The 17,987-nt window shown below is 44.2% G+C and overlaps 2 protein-coding genes across 7 annotated transcripts; one reads left to right on the top strand and one right to left on the bottom strand.

Annotated features, from left to right (window-relative positions):
- Positions 1-1,936: 1,936 nt before the first annotated feature.
- On the bottom strand, positions 1,937-9,051 carry LOC143522717 (interferon-induced protein 44-like). The gene is made up of 7 exons (XM_077016479.1): positions 8,370-9,051; positions 8,228-8,279; positions 7,768-7,963; positions 7,487-7,639; positions 7,090-7,261; positions 5,863-5,963; positions 1,937-4,601 (listed from the first exon to the last, which is right to left on the bottom strand). The coding sequence occupies exons 1-7, from the start codon at positions 8,932-8,934 to the stop codon at positions 4,380-4,382; spliced, it is 1,461 nt and encodes a 486-aa protein (XP_076872594.1). The 5' UTR covers positions 8,935-9,051; the 3' UTR covers positions 1,937-4,379.
- Positions 7,157-17,337, top strand: LOC143522721 (phospholipase ABHD3-like). 6 transcript variants are annotated; one of them, XM_077016485.1, is made up of 10 exons: positions 9,693-9,916; positions 10,253-10,464; positions 10,786-10,946; positions 11,197-11,379; positions 11,521-11,566; positions 11,858-11,970; positions 12,245-12,418; positions 12,642-12,690; positions 13,082-13,247; positions 14,278-17,337. In XM_077016485.1, exons 2-10 carry the CDS (start codon positions 10,351-10,353, stop codon positions 14,481-14,483), a joined length of 1,212 nt encoding a protein of 403 aa, XP_076872600.1. In that variant the 5' UTR covers positions 9,693-9,916; positions 10,253-10,350; the 3' UTR covers positions 14,484-17,337. The 6 variants fall into 6 exon arrangements, with proteins under 6 accessions (XP_076872603.1, XP_076872598.1, XP_076872597.1 ...); XM_077016484.1 differs by having other exon boundaries at positions 9,694-9,916; positions 10,346-10,464; XM_077016488.1 differs by lacking the exons at positions 9,693-9,916; positions 10,253-10,464 and adding an exon at positions 7,157-7,287.
- Positions 17,338-17,987: the final 650 nt, after the last annotated feature.

Below are 17,987 nucleotides of genomic sequence, written 5' to 3'. Positions count from 1 at the left end.
CTTTTTGGTAGGGAAATGGTTATGCCCTCGGATTTACTGTTCAATGTGGAGGTGAACAAACCATATACATCAGTAGGAGGCTATGTCCAGGAGGTGGAGAGCAGGCTGCGGTCTGTGCATGAGGCAATTTGTAGACACCAACAAGAAGCCTCACTGAGACAAAAGCAATTTTATGATTTACGGGTGCGTGGGCCAAAATATGAGGTTGGGGATCGAGTGTGGCTTCGGGACAAGGCCAGGAAAAGGGGCCGGTGTCCCAAGTTTCAGGGACATTATACGGGGCCGTATACAATTAAAGAAAAGTTGTCTGAGGAGCTCTTTAAATTGTCTTCCCAGGGTAGACCCTTATTTGTTGCGCATTACAATCGCCTTAAGCTCTGTACGATTCCTTCTCTTCCAAGGGGACGGCGGAACGGCCATCGGGAACCGACTGGCAGGATCCCTGGAGAGAGACTGGATTCCCGTTGGAGAACTGCAGGGGTGGAGGACAATTCTATTGCTCCTGCCTGGGGAATCCGGTACCGGGCCCAAGGACATGCTGGGCCTTTGGAGACTGCTGGGGAAGAAGTTGCAAGTTCCCCCACCACTATAAGGGAGGGGATAGCCGATACAGTAGTAGACCAGCGGCCTTCAGGAGTTTCGGACCCAGATGAACCTCTGGCGCGCATGGAAGGATCAAGCGGGAATCGCACTGGACCTCAAGGGCCAAGTACTTCAGAAACTGTTGGACAGAACACCTCGGGGGCAGCCGAATCTGATGTTCCTCAGCCACCTTCATCTAGACGGGCTAGAGTCCTTAGGGCTCCAGTGTGGCAAAAGGACTATGTGATTGATTTATGAATGACGTGGGGACACGTCTAGCGGCAAAGTGGGGGTAGTGTAAAGAACCCTTAATTTAGGAAAAAGGGGCGGGGTCTGGGTTTTAAAAGGAAGTGATTTCGGAGAACGGGGACTCCTGGTATTGGACCGGCTGTGGGTGTCACGACAGAGAGAAGACGGAGGCTGATGGGTTGCGAACTAATTATGCTGCCTGGCGTTTGAAGAGACGCGCTTAACCGGGAAATGACTGTTTGCACCCGGGGGCGAGGACTTCCCAAACCAAGCCGGGTCAGTTGATCCTTGGTTAGACTTTTTATGGAGATATACTCCCGTGATGATAACCTGGGGTTGGGTTTCAATGTGTGTTTCTCATAGCGGATTTCCCGGATGTTTAGTCTCCGTGTCTGATTTTATTTGATAAATGCCGAGTGACTGCTAGTGTTAACTATGACCATATGCATCTCCCAGGCATCTTATAGCTGTGTAGGAAGGCTGAGCTAGGGCTAGGCAACACATATTATATAATAGTGTGCTCCATATTCAGTGGGTGTGGTGTTGTGTAAGTGGGTGGTTGATCGTAAAGTGGGGGGTTACTTTGTGGTGGTCATTAAAATGACGTGCAGTGTTGATGTGTGGGTTATGCATTGAAGTGTGTGTGTGTGTGTATTACATAGATTCTTAGCCCAAATAGATCCTTAGCAGTCATCCGATAGTGGGTAAGACAACCGGGGATGTGATGGAACTTTTTACTGTGGTATTATAATAAACTGTGTATTTTTATAGTATTAAGGTCCCTTTGAATTATTGTTGAATTATCCTGGCCAGACCTTCCTGGCTTATCAAAGGTGGTGGCAGCGGTTAAACAATTAGATAATTGATACACAGGCAAAAACCACTACAGTAGTATTGTAGACGTATCTCTAGTTTGTTTACCTTATGGAAACGTCGTAATGTAGCGCAAATCAGCGTTTCAAAAGTAGGATGAGCTTTAAAATAAAAGTTTTATTTTGCGTATTAGTGTATTATTAATAATAATACACTACACGGCTCAATCATTATCATGCGGAAATATCCAAGTCCCTATAGGTAATAACAGACAGTAAAACGGCGCTGTTTAAAACATTTTAATCAACTAGTTAACTTAATGCACAGTTGAAAACATTGCAACTGCAAACAAAGAAGAAATTATAAACAAGAAATTAACTTACTGCACTATTGAAAGGACTAAATAGTACTGCACTGTTGAAATTCGCTAGCAGGCAGGAAAAATCGATGGGTGTAGTAGGCGGCCACCAAAATAGTGACGTAAAAGCGACTTGCGCATGCGCAGTAAGCCTTGGTATGAATTTTCGATGGGTAGGAAAAATCGACAGAACACCGGCTTTTACATTGTAGCCATTTGTTGTGGCTTCACGGCGGTTTTATTATTTTAACCCGGTTGTGCTGAAGCAGCACTGATCCGGAGGTAGGTACGCGGTATTCCGCACAGTTGTTGGTCATTGGTGGTTCATGCAGCTAATACCTGTTCATTGTATAGGAGTAACGGGGGGGGGTGCAACAACTAACAGGGTGTGAGCTGTGAATTGCAGCGGCCGAAGGTCCTGTGTGAGCGTCGCCAGTGACTGGTCCGGGTTGCGATTGGAACAAGCGGGCCTGGAAGCAGCTATTCAATTCATGTTTTAATGAAATATTTTAATACCTACCTAGTGAAATTGGAGTCGCTGCTGTTTTGTTTTGCTTTGTTTGTGCTGGTTTTGCTTCCTTTTGGCTGCGTTGGATACGCCGTCGGTTAGTTTCCTTGTTTTTTTTTCTATTTTGGTTTTTCTGTGTAATTTTATGTAACGTGTTGTCTAATTCGTTTATTGGTTGTTTTGCTGTACTTGATGTGATATTTTTATTTGATTATTAACTGATGGGTTGATTTTGTTCTGTTAACCGATTATGGTTTATTTTGGCAGCAGTTTCTGGTTTAGTGGTATTGTTTTTAAAGCCTTTTTCTTGTCTTCTGGGAAATATTGACTGTGGGGCGTCCTGTGGGTCTAGAGGTCGGAGCAATTGCATATTCTAATTGTATCTCTTCTTTCTGTAGGACATCTGGATGTCCATTCACTCGTGGTTTGGCACCTTAATTTGCAGTGGTGAGTTCACGTGCATTGCACTTTTGCTTGTGTGTGTGTATTGGAGATTTTAGAATATAGACCGGGCGAGACCGCTAGTTCTTTGACACCCACAGCCAGTTTGTCGGAGCTCCTGTATTTCTTTACCGTTTTCTGCGTTGTTTTTAAAATAATACTAATAAATGAAGTGATTTTATGGATGGGTTGTGAATAAACCTTTGATTACCTCAAATCCACATCTCTGAACATTTTATTTAGGTTTGCCTAGGTGCCTCTATTGGCTTTGGTTAATACATGTCCTGGGGTGAAATTCCCCAGGTGGCGTAGTCGGGTTTGCTCTATTGCTACACGGGCCACATTTGGTAGTTACATTCAGCAGCAAAATAATTTTTTCCAATACTCAATTTATTGGAAGTGCATTTTTAACAGTAACAATGTATTGAAGCAGGTTCGGTAACCGAGGCAGAAACTGCTTAATCCAAAAATCCAGAGGGAAACTTTATTGATAACGCAACCCTGGCGCGCGCAGGCCCCGCCCCCCAGTGTCACTTAAAGGGCCAAGTGTCCGTTAGGGAACTCGCCGTGAGGAGTAGTAGTCGCTGACATTACGTTTGTGTAGCTGCGCGGTATTATTTGTACATTTATTTGGTAACGTAATACAAGCGAACTGTTCAGTCAGACAGCTATTTGTTGTGAAACGAAATACCATTACAATTAGCATTTTAAAGTAGGCTACGTTAGTCTAAATTGCAGCACTTTTCAAATGTGGAAAACAGGGCAACATTAAAATTCTTCAGGTAAATGTTCCTTCCCCTGTTTTTGAGGGGTGTTTCTTTACACTACCACATATCGTTACGGGAGGACACTGCACAGAATGACTTGTAAAACGTGCTCGCGCTCTCACAGGGTCGCGCGCAGCGTGTGAGTCGAGCGCTACGGTCAGACGCAAAAGTAGAACTGAGCCAAGAAGAAAGCTAATATATATTTTTACTAGGGAAAATAAAAATAGTAACGCACAGTTACTTGGATAAGTAACTTTAATCTGATTACTGGACTGGAAATAGTAGCGCGTTATATTACTCGTTACAGAAAACGAGTATACACACACACACACTATGGCGAATATCCTTAAAAATGGATCAATTTCAATGTATCAGTGTGCTGACCACAAAAGCAAAGTTTACAGGGAATAATTTTTTTCTATTAATTCAGGGTACAATCAATCAGGAAAACGCACTTAACAACTGGGAACAAAAACATTTTTGAAATTGTTACATGGAGTTATTACTTGATTTGATTATTACATTTTAAATGTCCCCATGTTCATATTAATAACATTTTCTTTTATGTTATTTATTTTGTTGTAGAAATATTTAATACCCCATAGCACTTTTTATATAGCTACTGACAGAAAAACTATGGTTATTCATGAAGAAAGTGGTACTAATAACCGTAGAGTTCTGAGTCAGTGGTTGAACTGGGAAACTCCATGATGGGACCAGGGTGCTGGTCTTCAAGTGCATCATCCACAGTCTGTAGAATGCTGTCTACTACACTGAGGAGCAGGATGTCGGTGTTGCAGTCCACTGCCAGCTGGGAAATGTAGTTCTTCACTGGCAGCACATAGGACAATGGAAGTCCTACCAATTGTGCTGCATTCTGCATCTGTGTAGGGACCAGAGATGGAGAGAGGCAGTTTGACTACTACTACACAATATCTATCACAAATTTCAGAATTAATATGCTTAATATAGTGAGCAGATGCAACCAGGATCAAATGTAGCCAGGAACAATACTGCAAAATGTACTTTAGATCGCAGTAATGTACTACACAGTAGGGGTGTATTCAACTAAGGATTTTCATAGTCGAATCTGATTCGTCAGCTCTAATAATCTAATAGAACACCTAATACTAATAGTCGAATCGGGTTTTTTAAAAATAGTTTTTTATTTAGAACACCTTAAACGGGATCCCGTTCTCATTCATACTTTTTTCCTCTTCAAAGTAAAAACCTAAAACACTCATAAATGAATAAACACGGTAGGTTGGCTTTATTCAGCTTTTATTTATTTACTTATTTATTTTTTTTATGAAACGTTAGAGAACATTAACCATCAGTGCGCATATCGAACTGTCAGACACTGTGCAAAATGTCAAAAATATTTTAAATAAAATATGCCTGCCTGAAAATATTTAAAAATTGCCACACAACAGCAAAAAATATAAGGAAAGGTTCAAGTAACAGGGTTTTAAAAAAACAACAAAAAATGTTTATAGGCCTACTTGCCGAGACGCACCGCGACGAGATGACACTACCGAAACAACAAACGGCTGAACTGGTTTTTTTTTTCGCCTTACGCTAAAAAATGATGGTATGACGTTGGTTGTTGTCGTGCAAAATGAAAGACGTTGATGACATAACTTGCACTTTGCACTTATCTTTTTCAAAATACTTTTGAAGTTTTTTAGGAGCCATAATAATCTCGGCAGATTCTGCGTATTCTATAGCGTGTTCAGCTCCACTCGTTTGGATTGTGCAACTGCAGGGTGTGATTTATTAATGTGTAGTAAGGAAGATGTCTATTGTTAATGCGCAAACATCATTTAAAAATATTTATTAACAGAAATTAGGATGATTTTATTTGACAAAAGGTTATATATAACGAAAACAAAGACATTTCATGTAACAACTAATGCTTAGCTGCATCCTTGGGCACCCCCATGCAGTTAGAATGGTACATTCGACTATGACGTTCATAGTCGACTATAGTCGAATCAGCGACTATTGCAGGTCACCCCTACTACACAGGTTATTATGTGTAATTTACACATGTTCAGAGATTGCAGTACTGGGTGTATTTTCACATGCATAAAACACCTGCTTCTTTATTCTAACAGAAATATTAACGTCAGCACAGTCATTACCTTCTCCTGCAGAGTTCGGCTGGAGTAGACGTGCTTGACGTCTTCCTCAACGGTGGAGCAGACCTGGTCTACATGAGTCAGCAGAATCAACTGAGACACACCTGTGGTAGGGTGCACATCCACGACAGGATTAACACCGTTTAACCGTTAAACGCAGCCTGTTAGTAAGACCCCTTCCTGAACAGAAACCCTAAACCCCCAGCCATATAATAGACACTGTAAGGAATGCCACTTGATCATCCTTTAACCAGTCTCACCTGCCTCTCATCACTACACCCCCTTTTCTGTCATATTCGTACACCTTCCCACCATGTCTTAGTCGTGAAATATTGTCGACTCATGCCGCATACCGAGCGTTTCCATTACCTGTTTTATCTTCCGTGTTCTGACCCCTGCTCACTCCCCAGACCTCGTCTCCTCCCTACCCCTCCTGTACCTCCTGGATTCTGCTCCCCCGTTACGACCCTGGACCATCCTGACCACCCCAAGAGAACGTTAATGCTACTAAGCTTAATGCTAGTGATCCACCTGTCGTTCTCTGTACACGTGATTTACGTAAATAAAAGCGGTATACTTCCGCAGTTGGATCTCTCTCCGTCCGGTCAATACGTTACAGACTCTCACAATATGAACCAAAAAATGTATAATTAATAAAAGCCACTGTGAATTTGAGGGGGAACCGCTCATTGTCACACCAACAACCATAAGCACAATTCAATTTGGTATTTTCAGACATGGCAGAACAGAGACGAGGGACAGTAAATATGCACAACTGTTCCCTTCCACATCAGCTACTCTGGGCTGTGATGATAACCGTCTTCACGTAATACTGCGGTAATGTGTCTGTGTATATATTTTTTTACATAAAGTGGTAAGAAAAACCTGCATATTGTCACAACCCTACTGTTACTGTCCAAGTGAAGATCTGAACATACAGGGACTTAAATGGGGGCTTTAAAAAGGAGACTGATGGGATGAAAAGATTCTAGAAATGTGATGAAAGCCTCATGAGTTAATTAATGGTATTGGGAATCAAATGTATTGCTGTGGCCAAACCTTTTCCAGTTGTTAAAGCTCACATCAGTGACAAGAAACTGAAAAGAAAGGTGAAGAAAACCTAAATCCACCTTTAATAATATGTTGTCTGAAAGATTTTTGCCTGACAGCTGGAGCGGCTGGCCTGGTTTCTCTATGAAGTTGAGCTGAACGTCTAGGACAACCTCTCACCCAGTTCAGAGACAGCGGTGTGGAGCTCCCTGAGGGTGGAGCGCAGGGTGTTGGAGTACGACTCCACCTCGGAGGCGTCCAGGACGAAAAGGACACAGTGGACCTGCTCCTTCAGGGAGGGGGCGGTCCTGTAGCCAGTCACCTTATCACTGATTGGAGCGTCACTCTGGAACTGCAGAAACACCACCAACACAGATGGTAACTGGTCAAACATCAATAGTCTGAATAATTTTGAACTGTTAAACCATGTATGCACAATTACTACCTAAAAGTAACCTGCAAGACCCCAAAAACATGTTTTATTTTCAAAGCCTCCTTTGTTGTGACACAGCACAATATAGTCATGATTCTGGGCTTTACAGTTCAAACACATAGCTGAAGAACTCAAACCAAACACCTTGTATCCCTCTGGAACACGGCCTTGAATGACAGCGAGGGCATCAGAGTAAGACAGACCGGCCAAGTCTTGGTCCCCTAACCCCATCACATCACACAGACCCAGAGCAGTGGGGGCACCTCCCTTCTCTGAACGGATATCATACGTTGTCAGCTGCAGGGAGAAGAAAGTTGAGGGGAAGACGAGGGGAAACAGTCATGACATATAGAGTCATGATGACAGTACACAATCCACTATGGAACTACAGTAACGTTCATCTGAACATGAAAGACTCCTCCAACCTTCTTGGTGAAAGCTCTCTTTTTGCTGCCAACAATGGGCAGACGCACAACGCGATTGTACATGACGGATCGGATGGAGTTGACCAGGCTGGACTTCCCAGAACCCACAGGGCCCAGGAGCAAGGCCTTCACCCGTGACAGAGACTCCAGCTTCACCTTGCAGGACACAAGTTTCGTCCTCATGGTTTCCCTGGTTCTAAACCACAGAGTTGTTTTAAACAGTTAACAGGAACCAAGTCCATTCGTCAATTCTTCTTGTTCTACAATTACTGATCTGTAGTCATACACATCATCACCTTAGCAGTGATACAATTAAGACAACTGGGACGTTTCTGACTACAGTTCTGCTGATTGTGTCATCGTGGCTTCATAGTTGCGCCTACACAGTAATTCTTTAATGGCAACACACCTACAATGGCAGATGAATCTAAATGGGTTTGTATTCTTATCGCAGACTTACTCCTCTGTCCAGCGCACTTCTCTCCAAGGGCTGACTAGAAACTCTTCCAGTTCTAAACACTAAAAAGTGGAGTTAGTATCTGTGATGGCCTTAACGATGCCGCATCTGTCCGTTATATTCGCAGGTCTTCGGATAAACGTACCTTGAACACGGTGCAGCTCCACATCAACACAACGTTGTTTTTCTTCGGGCCACCCAGTGTTGTATATCACGTCTGTGCCCAAGTTCACGTATAATCTGCTGTTCTCCGAGTATATGTGTATACAGCTTCCAAAATAGACAGAATCTTGACTTTCAGAAACGGGTGGAGCTGGAGCACCGAACAGACCTTGATTTTGATGGACCCTCTGCCTTGAACCAAAGGTCATTGGATTGGGCTGGGACCTGCTCACTCTGACAGATTTGGCAGACTCTAACACCCGGAAACATTTGGCATCGTCCTTGTCTATTTCAAATACAAATGCATCTGTGTCAGCAAACTCGGTTCCATTTCTTAGGTTCTTAGTGGTGTACCCTCCTCTGAGCAGCCCCGAATCTAGAAACACTGCAATGACAAACATCCCATTCTCAAATTTAGAGAGTAGAGTCTGGATGTCGGCTCCATGAAAACTACTCTTGTAGAGAAGATGAAGGCGAACAGGCTTGGTGAAAAAACTCTGTATCCTCCTTTCTTTCTCTTCGTTTAGTGATGATACGACAGAAGGCATTTTAATTCGTTTGATAAAGTTCGTCTTTGTAAATCGCGATCGAGACTGGTGAGTGAATAACGAACTATTACACTAGTCACGTGACTTTATCGAAACTTACGGGAGTTTGATTATTTCTGCACAACTTCCGGGGGGAGGCGTCGCAGTGAAACCATGTGCTATTGCAAATGTACGCACTTCAATATTCATAATAAATCAATTGCATAATACATAGCACCAACACGTGACTGCATAGTTATGACACTGGCATGCCACAGAATAGCAAGAATAGCAAAAACCCTTGATTTAGCAAAAGCCTATAATTTATTTATGTAATGCCCTGCTGGGTCGCAAACACCTGCTCCACCATGGACCGAGTTATTTGTTGATCGATATGGCCTCTTGTGTCAGGTGTCATACAGAAGACTAAGCGCTTGACGGATTTATAATACTCAACGTTTCCCATTTGTTATGCACTGTTGTAGTAATGATTTATTAACACGTTAATTAAACACTCTTTTTATTCTTTGCAAATGCAGCTCAAATATTTAATGTGAGCTGTATGTGAACAAAGGCAGGCTACGCATGCGATACATTAAAATCGGTTTACTAATAATGCCAAGTGGTTGACTTTAACCACCAGAGGGCGCTGTGTCTCTTCAGCACACATGAGTTCATATGAGGAGTCATTATGCCGAGTGGTTATGTCTTTAACCATCAGAGGGCGCTGTGCCTCTTCAGTACAGATGAGTTCATATGAGGAGTCATTATGCCGAGTGGTTATGTCTTTAACCACCAGAGGGCGCTGTGTCTCCAGCACACATGAGTTCATATGAGGAGTCATTACTGTACGTTTAGCTTTGTCGGGCTGCGTTAGCTGCCTTAGCTTTCGAAGAAAGTTAGCAGAAAGAGGACAGTCTATATAAAACATACTCAAAAGGGACAGGACGGCCAGTGGTTAAAGTTGGCATCGTATCATATGGAGTAGATGTACCTTTTTAAGGCAAGTTGTACAGATTTGTGTCCTCCCTCTAATCTAGCTTAGCTGTCGACGCGTTTTTGAAACCTTACACTGCGTGATTTGGCAAATATTGTGCTTGTTTTTACTTTGTTGAGCTAGTTTATAGTAATTTAAATCCCTGCATTCATTTGTTTGGCGTCTAGCCAGCGTTATATAATTGGGTTTGTGTGTTACCTAACATGTCTGAGACGGATAATTCGTCGTTTAGATGAGTTTCTTCACTCGCTCTGTTATTCTCCTTCCGCCATCGTCCTCCCAGCCCTGACCTTTGACCCGTGTAAACTGTTCAGCAGTCTCGTAACGTCCCCTTTACCCCAGATCCTGGGTTTGTTGGTCATTCCTGGGCAGTATTCCCCTGAGAGAGGGCCAGGATCCCCACACTGCCCCCCTGCTAATCCTGCCTCCTCACAGAGACTATGCTGCTGTCCCATCTGGAGCTGTGGAAGGTGGACTACCTGTCCAGACCCTGCACCTTGGTCTTCGGGGCGCTCACTGCCTCACTCTTCTACCTCTGGGGTGTGAAGGGGCAGGTCAGTGCACGGCTTACTGCCCCCCTGCTCTGCGCACGCTCTCCTTAGTGCCCCTGAGGGTCTGTGAGTGGGGGTAGGTGGTGGGACCCGTCATCTCCGTCCTTGGTTTGGGTTCTGGTGGCCCATGAGGTGGCAATGCTGTGTAACGCGATGGTTCTGAGTCTCTGTAGCGCTGTGGGGCGACTGGTTCTTTCATGGCTTCGCTGGGTTACTAATAGCCGCTTGAAAACCAGAACTGTCGTTGTGCTTCGTGGTTGTGAGCATTTGCGTCCTGTCTCTTGCTGTTTTGTTGTTGATGCTCTCTTGATCACCGCGTCTCAGGTACCTGTGTTGGTGTGTGGCGATGGGTTCCGGGCCTTTCTGCAGAAATACTGCCCTGTTGTGACGGAGCGCTTCTGCCCCACGCCGTGGTGCTGGGGAGGCCGTCTGCAGACGCTGGTGCGGGTGCTGGTCAAGTCCAGCCCTGCTGTCGCTTACCGCAAGTACGTCGGCCCGAGGCGTGTGTGTGTGTGTATGAGGAGTGTGTGTGTGTGTGTGTGTGTGTGTGTATATGTGTGTGAGTATATATGTGTATGTATGTGTGAGGAGTGTGTGTGTTTGTGTGGAGGAGGAGGGGCAGGTCAGCCTTGTGGCATTTCTGAACTCCAGACCTGAATAGCCGAATCCAGACCTTTTTCATCCACTTTTCCGGGATTTGTTTTGTTTCAAAGCAACGTTTCTTTCATTTCTCAGTGAGTTAATCAGGACGGGAGACGGGGGTCAGCTCTCGCTGGACTGGGTGGATAACTCTGACAGCGTCGACTACCCACAATGCCCTTCCCGTCCAACGGTGCTCATCCTGCCGGGCCTGACAGGAAACAGCCAGCAGACGTACGTCCTGCACGCGGTGCGACAGGCCACGCAACACGGATACAGGTGGGTGGAGTCACGTGAACCGTACGCCTCACGTGATGAGGCGTGGACGTGTGACGCACTAATGTCAACAGCAGACTTCTGTCACGTTTTGTACGCCACTGTGTGTGGACATAACGTAAAAATGGACGTCTTCTCTCCCAGGTGTGTGGTGATGAATAACAGGGGCTTTGGAGGAGAGGAGCTGTTGGTGAGGAACTTAATACCTGATCTTCCCGTTCCTGCACCTTCAGGGATGGTGCTGTGGCTTTGTGTTCCTGCAGTTCTTGAAGGTGTTCGTGGACCGTGGTGCCTGATTAGTTCTTAGTTTTTGTTTTTTCATGAAGGAACTGGAGGGTGCTCATGAATATAACACACACACACACACACACAAAAGCATGCTTGTCTGATTTCCCTCTACACTCTCTCTCTCTCTCTCTCTCTCTGTCTCTCTCTCTCTCTCTCTCTCTGTCTGTCTCTCTCTCTCTCTCTTTTTTTTCAGACTCCTCTTACATTTTGTGCTGCCTGTACATCAGATGTAGAGACAGTCGTCAATCATGTGAAAGAGCTCTACCCACAAGCCCCTCTGCTTGGAGCTGGGGTGTCTCTTGGAGGGTGAGACGCGCACCACACATTTTCATAATCAACCTTTTGAGGCGTCGTCCTGCAGGAGGCGCTAGTGAGCAGCAGTAGCATTCAGCCCTGGGGCTTCCATTCGCTGTGTTTTCTTCCTGCTCTAAGCCCTTGTTAGCTGGGTTTGTTGGGCTACAGCTACTTACTCATTTTGATTCTTATTTTACGTGTACAGTTGCGGCTTGTGTCAGTGTGGCGAGGTTTTCTGAGATGACTTTTAAAGATTTAAGACGTTCCTGGATTCTGTTGCCCCTAGAATGTTGCTGCTGAATTATCTGGCTCGTAAGGGGCAGGAGGCCAAGGTCATCGCCGCTCTCGTCATGTCTGTGAGCTGGGACTCCTTCGAATCCTCCGCCTCCCTGGAGCAGCCAATCAACAAACTGCTTTTCAATCGCCACCTCACCAGCAACCTATGCCGGGCCATTAACAGGTTAGCCCCGCCCACTCCGTCTGGCGTAATTGGATTACCAACTTGATGAAATAATATCTGAAAGTTTGTGTCTTTGCAAATGTTTCACTAGGTAACAAAAGTGCCATAATTACATTTTCTCTAATGGTTTCTTTGCATTTTTCATGATTATTTTTTTATGGATCGTTCTGTTGGTGTGTGTGTGGCCAAATTGGTACTAATCCACGTGTGTGTCCTTCCTCAGACACAGGAAGATGCTGGAGAAGGTGATCGATGTGGACCATGTTCTCAAGGTATTCACGTCCCTCTCCATATTGACATTCTGGTGGCTGTAATAGTCACAGCTGAGCTGAGCGGTAACGAGCCCTGGTGTAAAATAAACACAGAGATTGCACAACTTCACGGGGACTGGTGAGAACGGACCGTTCACACAGGTGTGGAATAAAACGGGTTTTCTTTTGGGTAATCTCAAAAAACTCCCATCTGCTCATCCCAGCACGTTCGTGTAGACAGATTAAAGATTGAAATGTCCTGCGGAGGTAACAGGTTTCACAGAATTGGATACAAGGTCTTCTCAGGACGTGTGTGACACTGCTCAGCTTTAGTGTCGTTTCTGTTGGGCTCCCATAAAGCACTAATGTGACGGAAGGTTTTTCGCTCCCCACCCCCTCTGGTCCCATCCAGGCCCGCACAATTCGTGAGTTTGACGAGCGCTTCACGTCCGTGATGTTTGGCTACAATTCTTGTTCGGACTATTACCAGGACGCAAGTCCAGGCTACAAGCTGCCCCGGATGGCTGTCCCTGTGCTCTGTCTCAACGCGGCCGACGACCCCTTCTCCCCGAAACACGGTGAGACCACCCGCCTCGACAGCACAGGAACCGGGGGGGGGGCAGATCTCCCACTGCAGTGTCTGGACTGAACATGAACACCGTGGGGATGTGGAGATTCACCGATTCACATCGGTGAATCGGTACACATGTCTGCGATTCGACTGCACCAGTAGATTCAACGTGCATCGGGTTTAATTTGCGGGCGAATTCACGATGCATCGCCTCTAGCTTTTTTGCATCTGCAAATACCATGATTAAATCAGGTTTTTTGTTTTCCAGTATCTATTCCTTATTCTAACATTTTCAGAGGCAACATATTTTTTATTTTTATTGATTTCTTTTTTTTTTTCTCGAGGCAACATAAATGGAGGGAAACGAGAGCATTAGCAACGACAAAGATATTTAATGCACCAAAAAAGACACACAAATCAAACGTGTGGCAATATTTCGGGTTTTTTAAACGATGTGGTCAACTTGACAAGACACGCGCAATCTGAAAACAATGCCGTGGGGCTATCAAATACGTTAGTAGCACAACGAACTTGGCGACACACTTGGTGAAAAGACGGCACGGTGTGGACATCTCTGCGGCCTCTACCACCTCGTAAGTCTAGCAGACAGTAATGTTGCAGATCATAATATTCACTATGTTAATAGAGAGTAAAGTAGAATTGTGCTATTGAGTTAAGAAAACTGATGGGTTAGGCCAATACATCCTCAAACCTCAACTAACTGTATCGAATGATCACTTATCAAACCGAATCCTCATATAATAAGTCATATCGTTACCAATCATTTTTGAATCGCATCATATCGTGAACAGGAGTGATTTGTATCACATCGTATCGACAAGGGGTTTCAGAGTATCACAGTTATATCGCATCGGTGGCAGTGTATCGAGATGTGTATTGAAGTGGTGAAGATATACATCCCTAGAACACAGACATCTGTCAGTCTTGGGATGGCTGCTGTCTGTCTGGCTTGTGTTCACCTTCTGTCTCTCGTTTTGGTCTCACACACACTCACACACTCTCTCTTCTCTCTCCAGCTTTCCCAGTAGCTATTGCACAGCGCCTGCCCAACGTGGCCCTGTTGGTGACGTCACATGGCGGCCACATCGGGTTCCTGGAGGGTCTGTACCCGTCCGGCGCCGGATACATGGACCGCCTGCTCGGCCAGTTCGTGCGGGCCGCGTTTGAGCACCTGGCGGACCTGAGAGAGGCGTGTGGCATCGGCGTCGACGCCACAGAGTGACCGAAACGCCACACTTGAACCTGCTAAACTGCTCTTAACCAATCACCACTCAGCTCAGTGCAATAGGTTCAGGTTAACTAGAAATAGGGGGAACAACCTCAATTACAATCAAGAGAGATTTCACCTAAAATACTTTTATTTTTTATAATATGCGTAGATATCTAGAGGGCACTTCAGACTCACAGATTTGAGTTGGTGTCTCTGCTTAATTTGTCATCAACTCAGACAAACGTGACTTTAACTTTTAGGCGAAATTTCCCTGTGAACAACTAATGATTTGAAAAAATGGCATTAATATTTATTCGAAGTACATAAGCTGGTAGTATGCTTAGAAGGATATTAATTTAACTAAGGATATCAGTTAATGTGTTGATTTTAAAAAAGGTATCATATGAATTGGCCAGTGTTAATTGTCCCTTTTTATGTCCATGTGAGAAATATTTGAAGTTGTTTTTGGATGTTTGAAGTCAATGGTGAACATACATTTGTGCAGCACTTACATAATAAGAGTCCTCTGTGACCTGTCTGCACCCACCTCATTAGCTGGAAAAACTTGACCAGGTGTGTGTGTTTCTGTTCTGAATTTGTTTTTGCACAGTGTTTTAATCGATGGATGAGGTGGAAAGTCTTTTGTGCGTTCTGATGGGAGGAGAGAGGGAGTTGTCATCAGTGTGACAGTCGTGCGTGTTTATATGAAGGCAACACTTGGAATTTCTCAATTTGTACTTGAGAATCAGAGTTGTATTAATTGGTCTGTAGTAATTTTGTTTTAGGTCAGTGACCGTGTTCCTTACTTTTGAATATTAAGGTAATTACTATTCAAGAAATTGTGACGATCTAGAAATTGGGATAGATGAAGTCAATAAGTGAATACTTCATAGGGTCCAACTTTTTCCAGAGAATACACAGAGTAGAAAAGCACTTAAGTGCATGTTTAGAATGACAGTTGGGAAATTTCTGATGTTCTGTTGAGATTATTCGAATTAGCAGTTTGAAACACTAGCACCTATTTTGATTTTACTACTATCCAGAATGTTGAATGTGAGATGTATGTATGTGTGGACATTATCCAGAATGTTGAATGTGAGATGTATGTATGTGTGGACATTATCCAGAATGTTGAATGTGAGATGTATGTATGTGTGGACATTATCCAGAATGTTGAATGTGAGATGTATGTATGTGTGGACATTATCCAGAATGTTGAATGTGAGATGTATGTATGTGTGGACATTATCCAGAATGTTGAATGTGAGATGTATGTATGTGTGGACATTATCCAGAATGTTGAATGTGAGATGTATGTATGTGTGGACATTATCCAGAATGTTGAATGTGAGATGTATGTATGTGTGGACATTATCCAGAATGGTGAATGTGAGATGTATGTATGTGTGGACATTATCCAGAATGGTGAATGTGAGATGTATGTATGTGTGGACATTATCCAGAATGGTGAATGTGAGATGTATGTATGTGTGGACATTATCCAGAATGTTGAATGTGAGATGTATGTATGTATGTGTGGACATTATCCAGAATGGTGAATGTGAGATGTATGTATGTATGTGTGGACATTATCCAGAATGGTGAATGTGAGATGTATGTATGTATGTGTGGACATTATCCAGAATGGTGAATGTAAGATGTATGTATGTATGTGTGGACATTATCCAGAATGGTGAATGTGAGATGTATGTATGTATGTGTGGACATTATCCAGAATGGTGAATGTGAGATGTATGTATGGACATTATCCAGAATGGTGAATGTGAGATGTATGTATGTGTGGACATTATCCAGAATGGTGAATGTGAGATGTATGTATGTGTGGACATTATCCAGAATGGTGAATGTGAGATGTATGTATGTGTGGACATTATCCAGAATGGTGAATGTGAGATGTATGTATGTGTGGACATTAAGAACAAATAGTCACACAGGATGCTGATGTGTCTGATGCAGCTGGATCACGGACGCGTTCTTAATGTTGAGATGAACGTTTGGAAAAGCCCAACCTGCCTAGTGTCCTCCTGCCCCAGTGTCCTCCTGCCCCGTGTCCTCCTGTCCAGTGCCTTCATGTCTTAATGCTCTGCGTGAGGTGGCCTTCCTGATGCTGTTTTCGTCCCTGTCGTACGCACGTGACCGACGTTGTTGTGAAACGCCACGTTTTGTGTGAGAAGTGAGCAAAAACGGTGCTACATCAGCCTTAGCGTTTGTGAGAGGTGCAGGGATAAAGAGGTGCAGGGATAATACTGATCTGAGATCAGTCCCTAGGCACAGCAAATCAAATATATTTGTATAGCAGAATTATTCAAGAAATTTGAATAATTTAACACAGCAGAATTCCACAAGGCAGGAGTTCACAAATGGATTATAATCCCAGCTCTATAATCCCAGGAAAAGCCATTTCTACTGGGCGGCCTTCAGAACTGCTTGATGCAGTGACCTTCAGGCCAACCCACTACAGACAAAATGAAAGACTAACTTTCTTTAAATGTACTGTTTCTAATTTTTTTAAATGAATTGAGTATTATTTGAATATGTGAAAATGTACCACTTTCCTTAAAGTTTAGTGGCTAAACAAATGTATCAATAATGTATCAATAATGTAGAATGTATATGTATTTCTGTTTTACCTTGTGTTTTGATGGGCGGTCCATAGTAACTGCTGACTTTGGTCTGAGTAACTCAATCTACCACTCTTAAGGTGTGACTGTCTGATAATGTCTGATCTGCTGTCCGCCTGAGGCCTTTCCGGTCTGCACTACATGTGTTCTGCGTTTACTGTGGTCTCCACCCTCTTGTGCACTGAAGACTAATCATAAACCATCAATAAAATGCTGAAAATAGGGTGATGTGTACCTCCTTCTTCCTCTTCCTGAGGGAGAGGCTTCTGTTCATTAGAATAACACACACACACACACGTGTGCAGTACACACCCGTAAATCTCATGCCAAGTTAACTTTGAGGAGGGGGTGAATATCCTGGGGTGAATATTCCCTCCCCAGGTTTGTGTTGGTAATCAGGGCCATGCTTGGACATCCATATTAGCTTTGCCAAACGCAGCCTTCAGTGAACAGAGGAAAATCTCCTATCTTCCTCCAGTCTCCCTCTCCTCTCTCTCCCATTTCCCTCCTGTCTCCCTCTCCTCTCTCTCCCATATCCCTCCTGTCTCCCTCTCCTCTCTCTCCCATATCCCTCCTGTCTCCCTCTCCTCTCTCTCCCATATCCCTCCTGTCTCCCTCTCTCTCTCTCCCATATCCCTCCTGTCTCCCTCTCCTCTCTCTCCCATATCCCTCCTGTCTCCCTCTCTCTCTCTCCCATATCCCTCCTGTCTCCCTCTCTCTCTCTCCCATATCCCTCCTGTCTCCCTCTCTCTCTCTCCCATATCCCTCCTGTCTCCCTCTCCTCTCTCTCCCATATCCCTCCTGTCTCCCTCTCCTCTCTCTCCCATATCCCTCCTGTCTCCCTCTCCTCTCTCTCCCATATCCCTCCTGTCTC

Source organism: Brachyhypopomus gauderio, chromosome 9 (genome assembly GCF_052324685.1).
Source record: "Brachyhypopomus gauderio isolate BG-103 chromosome 9, BGAUD_0.2, whole genome shotgun sequence".
Classification (NCBI taxonomy): domain Eukaryota; kingdom Metazoa; phylum Chordata; class Actinopteri; order Gymnotiformes; family Hypopomidae; genus Brachyhypopomus; species Brachyhypopomus gauderio.
The sequence above is the reverse complement of the archived record's forward strand: the minus strand, read 5'-3'. Positions and strand labels throughout refer to the sequence as shown.

Coding starts and splice junctions, on each gene's coding strand:
- LOC143522717 (XM_077016479.1), bottom strand. CDS start 8,934: ATGCCTTCTGTCGTATCATCACTAAACGAAGAGAAAGAAAGGAGGATA. Junction 7,262..7,486: donor GTGTTCCAGAGGGATACAAG/GTGTTTGGTTTG, acceptor GTGTTTCTGCAG/TTCCAGAGTGACGCTCCAAT. Junction 4,602..5,862: donor GCCGAACTCTGCAGGAGAAG/GTAATGACTGTG, acceptor GTCCCTACACAG/ATGCAGAATGCAGCACAATT.
- LOC143522721 (XM_077016483.1), top strand. CDS start 10,600: ATGCTGTGTAACGCGATGGTTCTGAGTCTCTGTAGCGCTGTGGGGCGA. Junction 11,380..11,520: donor GCCACGCAACACGGATACAG/GTGGGTGGAGTC, acceptor CTTCTCTCCCAG/GTGTGTGGTGATGAATAACA. Junction 12,691..13,081: donor ATGTGGACCATGTTCTCAAG/GTATTCACGTCC, acceptor GGTCCCATCCAG/GCCCGCACAATTCGTGAGTT.